Here is a 10373-nt window from a genome sequence, read left to right as displayed (position 1 = left end):
CTATCTATCCCTGCTGGATCTCCTGAATCGCTCTCACCTGTCCCTTAATCCTCGGGACTGCTGGAGGTACCTCAATCCTTAACTGCTGACCCTGATCGTGATCCTGAGTGCGGTTCTGCTGTTGCTGCAGATTCCTACCCTGTTGGCCTGCTGTGGGTGCGTTGCGGCACTTTGCTGCTCTGTGACCTGGCTTATTGCAATTGAAACAAGCTCCATGAAACCGACGCTGCTGTTGTACCCTCTGATCCTGCTGATTGCCCTTCTTATGGGGACCCTACTGATGTAGAACCTTATTCTGATGCTGGGGTCCTCCTGAGCCTGTAAAAGGTCTCTTACCCTTACCTTTATTCCCAGACTGTCCTGACTTAGCATTTCCATCTTTACCCTTGATAAATATAGTTGTATCTTTCTCTTGGGCTATGGCGACATCTGCCACCTCTCCTACTGAACGGAATCTCTGAGATACAAGATATCGACGTAAACCTAGACGAAGTCCCATCATGAACATCTGTGTCTGCCTCTCCTCAGTGTGCCACATGCCAGTGAATCGAAGTAGTGACATGAACTTACTCTCAAAATATGTCACTGACATGTCCCCCTACTTCAATCGAGCCAGCTCTAACTCCTTTCCGGCTTTCGCTACAGCCAAAACATACTGCTCTTTAAAGAAATACACAAAAGTCTCCCATGAGGCCGTCATCCTCTGCTCTGGGGTAAAATGAAGCCGATATCATCCTCCCGCATCACCCTTGAGGCTGAAAGATGCTAGCCTCTATTTCTGCACAGTATCTACATTAAGCATTTCCAAAATGTTGCTCACATCCTTCTTCCACTTGTGCGCTGTAATGGAATCTGTCGAACCATGGAACTCTTGAGCCTTCAACTTTTAGTACCTCTCTACCAGGCGAAGCCAAGCCTCCTGCTCAGCCACTCCATCATCAACCGAAAGTGGCGGGGTAGCCTCCTGCCCAGCCACTCCATCATCAACCGAAAGTGGCGGTGTGACTATTGGTGTCTCGTCTGGTATCTCCTCCTGAATGGGTGTTCTCTGCCGAACCTGATCTGCTAACTGCTCCTCTATAGCTACCAGATGAGCTGCTAACGGTGCTATGAGATCCACTAAGCACTGCGGAGCTTGCTGTGGCTCGGGCTCTCTATCAACTTGCTCAGCTCTCTGAGCACGAGTACCTCGGCGTCCACTTCCTCTTCCTGACATCTATAATATAGAAGTAGAGCTTATTATGCAATAAATAGAATCTCTAGCAGGAAAAGATATAACGTATACCAATAAGTAAATTGTATCATCCATTATTCATAGTATGCTTAATCATTCAAGCAAATAGTTCATCACAAAAAAAATATTTGTAATTTTTCGTGTATATATAATATGTCCTCACTTATTCTAGGAATTCTTAGCGGACTGTATATATGATTCCTAGGAAACTCTATCCTAACTCCACAATATGACACAGGAATGATCCTAAGGATATTGGAACCTAGAGCTCTGATACCAACTGTGACGCCTTACGTTTCACACGAGGCTACAGTCCAAGGTAAAACCCGGATTGTCAAACCTGCCAAGCACCAAACACCATACTACGACATGTTTTACCATCACAGTCACTATCTCTCTAGTGGAAACAACAAATAGGTGAAAGTACCGACAGACAGATAAAAGAAATAGAATAATAGAAGCAATAAGAGAATACTCATCAATGAGCCCAACTGAAATAGAATAGAAATATCTCTGAGTCTGAAATAAACCTCAAATACAATGAGTCAAATGAAGTATCACTACGGATCTCAGCCTCTACAAAATGTAATACAAGTCTAGAGTCTGAACATAATCAACTAACAGTGGAGTTCTGAATAACTACTAAAATAGTAAATAGCTAGATGGAATCTATGAAGAAGTCTCATCAGCCTGCGACTCTCCGTGCGCTGGACTCGCTGCCTGAAAGGGAGGAAAACAACGAGCGTCAAAGCGCTATAGTGAGAACATCTCCACCTCTCCCCAGGGGAAGGGGTAGGAGTGTATAGAAAATATAGATAGTACATAAATATAGAATCATTCATGTACATCTAACTGGAGATTAGTATTTAGGAATCCACAACACGAGAGTTAGTACGTCGAGCGAAATAATCCAAACAAGGAAACCCTCACGTATATACTATGTCTCAAATTATGACTCCCTAAATACTAATTCCAAACTCTATGAAAGATAAACAACAAACAAAAAGATAATACTCCAAACCTCAAACCTGTAGAACAAATACCTCATCCTGATGTACTCTCGGGTAGATGGATCTGACATAAAAGAAATTCATCCAAACAAAAGCCAACCACATATCATGTCATATAAGCCACGGTCTAAGAGAAAGCACTCTACTTACGGTTATTCAATATGGAAGCAAAATTATACTTTATATTACTTACAAATGTGCATCTCTTATATATATTAGCGATACTCTTGTAATACTCTTACTCAATCGCTCTGTGGCAATAGGTTTTATCTCCCTATCCCGAAAACATAATATGACGAAACTTTTATAATATTCTTACTCAATCACCCTACGAAAAAAAGGTTTCATCTCCCTATCCCGAAAACATAATATGACGATACTTTTATAATACTTTTACTCAATCACCCTGCGGAAATAGGTTTCATCTCCCTATCCCGGAAACATAATATTTGTATACTTTTCATATTTAGTATGTTAACATAACATATTTTACCATATGTGTACATATCTTGGTGTACGTGTCCATATCTGGTGTTTACTGATATCTCAAATGTTAAACAACTTATAAACATCATATCATAACAGTGTAAGGTCGAGAGACTTGCTCAAAAACTCAACAGTCAATTTTAAACATGCACAGGCCAAAAAAATACACATGGTGGTCGACCGCAATTACGTGGCGATCGACCACAACGTGTTCCAGGGCCTACGTAGGCCTCTGTCCTGCACGCGGTCGACCGCCGCTAGGGCGCAGTTGACCGTGAGCCGAAATTCTAGATTCTCAATCTGGTTGTGTGTGTTGTGTTCACGCCGTGTTTAGGTTATTCAAACATGATTAAAACGATATGAATCTTGCATGGAAACATGTAAACAGCAAATAAAAACTTCTGGGAGCAACACAATGTATATAACATGATAAATTACATGAAATTCATATTCGAAACCCTAAATCATGCACATGAACTTGAAACAAAGCAGAAATCATCTTTCATCAGATTAAACAACATTTAAATCATGTTCAGATCTGAAATATCTTCTGTAAATTCATTCTCAAACCTTTTCACTTGGAAAGACCTAGTCTTTATACATATAATACAAAAGAATTGACTTTTATTCATAAACTAGTCAATTTGGCTCTAATAAACATGTTAAAAACCCTTTAAAACGTTTTAAAAACTAGGAGGGGGATTAGCAGAGATGAACTTACCTGAAACTTGTAGAAAAACATTTAGGATGCTAAGCCAAAGCAGATCTCCAATCCAAATGCCAAAAATCACCCGAAAAATCTACTTAAAAGCCTCCAATATTCTCCAAGAATCAAAATAGGGTTTGTGGGGGTTTGGTGGCTATTAGGGTTCTTATATAAACTGAGAAATTCATGAAAATTTGATATATAAACTAGAGAAAATGAATATGGGCTTTAGAAATCCGAAACCAACTCAAAACGGAGAAAAACTTTCTGCAGGTCTTGCGGTTGATCGTGACGGTCGATCGGACTGGGAATTTCTAGTTCTCATGATTTGACCGTTATGCATGTTTCGACTCTTTCCTTCCTCACGAATGAACTTGTTTATACTCAAAACACATGGTATACTACTCACATACCATTTAACTATATTTATCAAAATAAATATCCATATATCATGATCAATTATATATATATATATATATATATATATATATATATATATATATATTAACTATTATTTATTCAAAATAAATACTCCATATATTCGATGATGCATATATATAATATATATATATATATATATAATATATATATATATATATATATATATATATATATATATTTATATATAGAGAAGAGAGAGAGAGAGAGAGAGAGAGAATAATTGGAGGTGGACCTGGCAGCTTACCTCTCCCATAAGCTACAAATGTATGACATGTGAGCCCCCTACTAGTCAGCATCGGTGTGGGGCTCACATGTCATACACTTACAGCTCATGTGGGAGAGGTGAGCTGCCAGTTCACCTCCATTATTCTCAAATATAATATATATTATATATAATATATATATATATATATATATATATATATATATATATATATATAAATATAGTTATATATATATATATATATATATATATATATATATATATATATATATATATATCACAAATATTTTTGGGGTTTTACAATCGACCTTGTATCTATAAGTTCTAATTAAAATTCTATTTAATCATGTTATAGTATGTATATTAATCCTAGCATGAGAACCCTAATCATCCAAGACTTAAACCTTGATTAAAGTTAAACCAAAAGACAAATAGTTTTCAAAGCAAGATAGATATCACATCTATACAAATTTGACAACCATGAGTGGTGAGTAAAATTTCAAAAAGCAACACATAGAAATTTCCATAATCAAAGATTCCACTACACATGGGTTAGCGTATATAACACTCAATGTCTCCCTTTTTCTCTCCTCCCTGTATAACCCCCCACCCCCACCCCCACCCACCCATCATTCTCATCGTAAAAGAAAATCCTCCACGGACTCCCCATCTTTTCTTCCTCTCTTGGCCTGCCAACTTCAACCCTCTAAACCCACCATTCTCTTGTCAAAAACTTAAGTATAATATTTGAGTTTCCACAATTAATAGCATCTTTGAGTATGAAATGTAGCTAAATTCAGGCTTGCATGTGGGAAGATGATACTTCACTTCATGCATGACACTAGAAAGTATAAAAGCCATAACCTTTGCTCTTAATTTTCTAATAAAGGTGTTATCTTACATGAATATTTGGTTCAAGTTATAGAAAATATTATCTTTCGTTCTGGTTGTGTGTTATCATGCAATGTATGAGTGAAGGAATGGATTGCATGTTGGTCTTTGTGACATATTTTCGTGCAGAATTTTTCCTATAGAATACCATGTTAGTAATTTAGTCATAACTCTCTCCATACATATTCAAATCAAGTAAACGTTTGAAGCTAGACCCTCATATACTTCATTTGGAAATTGTTCATTTCAATTTTGAGATCATCTACTAGTTCAAAAATATGGTTAAATTCAGTACATGTGCACAATAATTGTGGCCTACCTTCTTAGGGTATTTTGCATGTATCTCAATTTCTCTATGATTGAGCAGAAAATTTTGGGAATTTAAAACTAGATTTATTAATGCACCTAAATTTTAATTATGGGTATTTTTTGTTCAGCACGAGTCTGCAATCCTGACCCCTTTACATTCTAGAGAGTATAGCTCTCCCTACAGAGCTTACATCAATCAATTTATTTATGCTCCTCAAATTAGACATACTAGTACAAAACAGATCAGCCCAAACGGTTGGAACCGTTTGGGAAAACCCCCTCCCAAACGGTTACAACCGTTTGGGCGATGTAAAACACCCGTTTGGGATGTTGCCCAAACGGTTGAAACCGTTTGGGCTAATTTTTCGCCCAAACGGTTACAACCGTTTGGGCCAAATGTTAGCCCAAAGGTTGTAACCGTTTGGCAAAAAGTTAGCCCAAACGGTTGAAACCATTTGGGCAATTTTTCGCCCAAACGGTTTCAACCGTTTGGGCTATTTATTTTAATAGTTATATATTAAATAACATTAGAGACAATCATACAAAATATACTTTGCTAAATATCAAACGGTTCCAATGTCTCACAATGAAATCAAAATATTCTCATACTTCGCTAAATATCTAATGTTATATATTCATACACAATGTTTACTCAATTTACTTAGAGACAAAACATATACATACACAATGATTATTCAATATCTCACAATGAAAAACATTCAATGTTATATATTTTTCTCTAATATCCAAAATGTCTCTTTACTCAATTTACTTAGAGACAAAACATATACATACACAATGATTATTCAATATCTCACAATGAAAAACATTCAATGTTATATATTTTTCTCTAATATCCAAAATGTCTCAAATATCCAAAATGTCTCAAACATCCAAAATAACATTAGGAGTGGCCTAATCCATCCACAGTCAAGGAACAGAAAAAATTCCTCGAAGAAAGGCTAATGCCAACACGAAGCTTACAAGATTAGTGCTCAACCCATAATATGCCAATCTTTCACAACATTCATTTGCTGGAGAGGAAACGATAAGCTTGATAATGAGAATGATGCAAAATAAATCAAGGTGGCTCTAATAATTATATTGACTGTACCAAGAATGTAGGGGCAGGCTCTCCATCTTCCTGTGCTCTCTTTTACTGCAGGGTTTCCTCTGATGTCTGTGGTTCCGTCTCTTGTATATTTGTCTTCGTTGTCGCCCTCCATGGATCCTCCTGATATTTGAGATACTGATGCATCTATTTCTGCCTTGCCCTCTGGAGGAGCAGCTGAATCCTCGTCGACGGCCCCAATCACGTCCCCCAAACTAACCTTTTCTGGGTTTTTATCCGCAGGACACATAAGCCTACTCTCGTCACCCGTGCTCGTCGGCACTGCAGGATCCTCTACGGCCGTCGTCATGACCATGATGCATCTTCTTGCTAATAGTCTCCTTCATCTTCATCTCGGATCCTCTACGGCCGTCGTCATGACCATGATGCATCTTCTTGCTAATAGTCTCCTTCATCTTCATCTCTGGCTTCTTCACCTTGTCCTTCACTCTCTACATCATTGGCTTCTTCTCATGCCCCTGCTCTCCTATTTCTTCATCTACAAAAAACAAAATTCGAATGAAATTATTATTACATTATTCTGAGACGAAACGGACTTTTGATCTGCTTACTATGTGGGTGTTCTTGGTGATGAGCCTGCATTGCTTTTTTAATTTGTTAACTTCCCCCTTTGTTTTCAGAAGTTATTGGTGATGAGAGCAACTCCAATGGTGGTGCCAAGAGGGGTGCTCACATGAGAGAGAAGATAGCTCCCTTGGTGCAATGCAATAGCTAGAGCAAGGCTAATGCCAAAACAAAGCCCCTAATTTAGGGCACGCGGCATCAGAAATAAAATTGTTGACTAATTAGTCGCTTGCAACCAGTTTGACATTGTTGGCTATTGTAGCATTGCCTTGATTCCGGATATCCTCCATGTAACTTACAAGATTGGTGCTCAACCCATAATATGCCAATCTTTCACAACATTCATTTGCTGAAGAGGAAACGATAAGCTTGATAATGAGAATGATGCAAAATAAATCAAGGTGGCTCTAATAATTATATTGACTGTACCAAGAATGTATGGGCAGGCTCTCCATCTTCCTGTGCTCTCTTTTACTGCAGGGTTGCCTCTGATGTCTGTGGTTCCGTCTCTTGTATATTTGTCTTCGTTGTCGCCCTCCATGGATCATCCTCCTGATATTTGAAATAATGATGCTTCTATTTCTAGGAAATTTTACGAGCAAATCACCAAATATATAATACCAAAAGTAAATTGTACACTGCAACAATCACAGAGCACTTGCAATAGCAGCTTTGCCTGTTTTGCATGGTGAAAATAAACTTCTAATTGATGATACAATTCACTAATAAATCAATTACACAAATGATATTCATGATCTCTGAAGGAAAGAAGTTAGTACATATTTAATCTTAGCTGCTTCCTACAGCGATGCTCTTCCTAGTTTTGCGAAATATAGTCAGTAACTAACCAAACAATACCGAGAATTGCATGGTGCATACAACAATAACAAAGGCACAGAGCTTTCACAAGTTGCATCATGGCTTGTTTTTTCAGGGTGAAGAGCTGCTACTAACTGATGATATTAAAGAGCAAGTGTCAATTCATGAAACCAATTGGGCAAATCATATTCATAATCAGAAATGAAATTTATTACAATTATCATATGTCATGGAAGTTGACTAATTAGTCGCTTGCAACCCATGTTGGATGCTGCTCACTCGTCCAATAGCTTCATATCTCGAGTATGTTATCAAATAAATCCTTTTCTTATATGGGCAATCCTAGAATAATTAGTACAAACCTTCCTCTTAGTTCACTAGCAGTTTGTAAATTTAAGAATTGATAATCCCTCAAAAAAGTTTCATCAGTGCAAGAGTTACGCATACTATGAAGAGTTTTAAAGACTTCATTTGAATGTCGTAAATAAAAGAAAGTTAAAGAGAGGTATACATATATGCATACCGGAAGATCATACGAACTTGCTTGGAAAAGATGCAAATTAATTTTATTAATAAGAATATTGTATGGCGTTTAAAAATGGCTTAAGTAAATTGTACCAAGCAACTAATGAAGTAATTGTACAATGATAAAACTACACATGAATAAGCTCTCCCTTCAACAGTTGAAAACTATAAAATCACACAGTACACAAAAGCAAGGTGGAGATTTCCAGGGTTCTAGCATGAGCCACACAAACCGTTTCAACCGCGTTTGGGTCGGCTAAAATTGCAGGCAAGAGTAGCCAAATAAATACAAGAAAAAGAAAGGAAAAATAAATGTATACTAACCGAACAAGAAATACACATAATAGTCTAACTGGCTCACTACTACAGCCAAGAGTAACCTATAAAACATTATGTAATGCAAAAAACATATTGACTAGACACAAGTTAAAATCTCTAACCTGACAACCCAAATGGGCATAAGAGCGAGCATTCTAACATGTAATTGTATAATGATCTAATCTATTACAAAAGTATGTGCAATATTTCTTGAAAGCTACATTAATCAATAATATGGTGCATACAACAATAACAGATGTGTATCCGGAACTTTATTCTGTGAATCTTGCTACACCATATTTTGCAAAAGAAAAGTTAAAAACCACACCTTCGTTGAACCAAGGAACACTGCCATTCCCTTAGGGAAGTTGTGCAAACTAATACTTGCAACTTATAGAAAGGAAAATAATTCATTAGATAAAACCAAGAAGGTGGTCATTAGTTATCTGACAGACAAATGTAGTTTGTGAGTCGGGAAACTAAGCAGATGAGTATAATAGCTCAGCTTTCTGAATTTGCATAACCAAGTCATACATCAAGTCCTAATTTATACACTAAAAAATATAAAGAAGAATCTACTAGAAAACTATACAAAGGTATCAATCAAACTCTTTTAGTTGCATCATTTAGATCATAATGAAGGTGATGACTTCCAAAATCCAATATCAGACCTTGCTAGATTGCCAGCAATTTAATAATAATAATAACAATAATAATAAGCCTCACCCAAATGTTACCCTTTAGAAAGCCAACAGAGTTCAGAGCATCATGGGTCAAGTCCAAAAATGACATGCTCAGCATGAGGCCAGCGGCAAAACCCTGATCAGAAAAAATCAATCTAAACTGAAATCTTCCTTAAGAGCAACAGGAAAAGGGAATCAAGAATAAAAATCACCTGTAGAAGACCAAGTAATTTGAGATTGGGAGTATGACCGATAAGGCAAATAAAAAGGGTTTGATTCTTCATAGTTCGTCAAGACTCGGCATTACCTCAAACAACGAACCCTAACAACAAAACTCCCTCCACCCACTCGAGCGGAACCTCAACCGGAAGGAGGCGGAGTGGCCACCAGCGCCGCGGTGCACGTGGACGCAGCCGCATGCGGAAGAGGCAGAGGGTGAGGAAGGGAGAGGGTGAGGAGGAGGGCTCGTCGGCGGCGAAGGCGGAGGCGCCCGAGGGAGCGCCCGTGGGGACAGTCTCTGAGGGGATGGAGACGATGATGATGATGAAGAGGATGGAGACGACGATGATGAGGGATCTGAGGGGAAAGAGACGACGATGATGATGAAGAGGAGGCGGTTCTTGGGAGTTTGAGATGAGGAATTTCAGAGATTGGGCTTAGGGATTTTAGAGGGGGCGGGTTTTTTGAGTTTGGGGAAAATTTTTGGCGGGAAGCCAGTTAGGAAGAGAACGGAGAAAGAGTAAATGTTTTATTTACAAAAATAACTAAAACACCCAAACGGTGTAACCCATTTGGGCTAGCATCCCAAACGGTTAGAACCGTTTAGGCTTAGCGTTTGGGAATTCCTTTTAGCCCCAACGGTTTTAACCGTTTGGATTTTGTTATCCCAAACGGTTTAAACCGTTTGGGCTGTATTCATTTGCCCAAACGGTTATGAGAACCGTTTGGGCTGTTCTGTTTTGTACTAGTGCAATGTAGAGGAATAATTTGAACATTGTTTCACTAATTTTGGATATTACTTGGCTCCTCATC

General features: G+C 37.9%; 1 protein-coding gene across 8 annotated transcripts; it reads right to left on the bottom strand.

Moving 5' to 3' along the window:
* LOC109825917 (zinc transporter ZTP29-like) lies at window positions 6773–9777 on the bottom strand. Of its 8 annotated transcripts, none has more exons than XM_020392827.1 (6): window positions 9554–9777; window positions 9385–9477; window positions 8987–9048; window positions 7426–7548; window positions 6984–7345; window positions 6773–6910 (listed from the first exon to the last, which is right to left on the bottom strand). In XM_020392827.1, exons 1-5 carry the CDS (start codon window positions 9623–9625, stop codon window positions 7339–7341), a joined length of 357 nt encoding a protein of 118 aa, XP_020248416.1. In that variant the 5' UTR covers window positions 9626–9777; the 3' UTR covers window positions 6773–6910; window positions 6984–7338. The 8 variants fall into 8 exon arrangements, 5 of the variants coding, with proteins under 5 accessions (XP_020248416.1, XP_020248417.1, XP_020248419.1 ...); XM_020392828.1 differs by having other exon boundaries at window positions 7106–7345; XM_020392830.1 differs by having other exon boundaries at window positions 8987–9042.

This window comes from Asparagus officinalis, chromosome 10, assembly GCF_001876935.1.
Source record: "Asparagus officinalis chromosome 10, Aspof.V1, whole genome shotgun sequence".
Lineage (NCBI taxonomy): Eukaryota > Viridiplantae > Streptophyta > Magnoliopsida > Asparagales > Asparagaceae > Asparagus > Asparagus officinalis.
The sequence above is the reverse complement of the archived record's forward strand: the minus strand, read 5'-3'. Positions and strand labels throughout refer to the sequence as shown.

Bases quoted from the DNA above. Each gene is read 5' to 3' on its own strand.
- LOC109825917 (XM_020392827.1), bottom strand. From the start codon at position 9,625: ATGAAGAATCAAACCCTTTTTATTTGCCTTATCGGTCATACTCCCAAT. The intron at 9,478-9,553 runs GTGATTTTTATT...TTTTCTGATCAG, and splicing joins AATTACTTGGTCTTCTACAG to GGTTTTGCCGCTGGCCTCAT. The intron at 9,049-9,384 runs GTGAGGCTTATT...CCTTTCTATAAG, and splicing joins TTCTAAAGGGTAACATTTGG to TTGCAAGTATTAGTTTGCAC.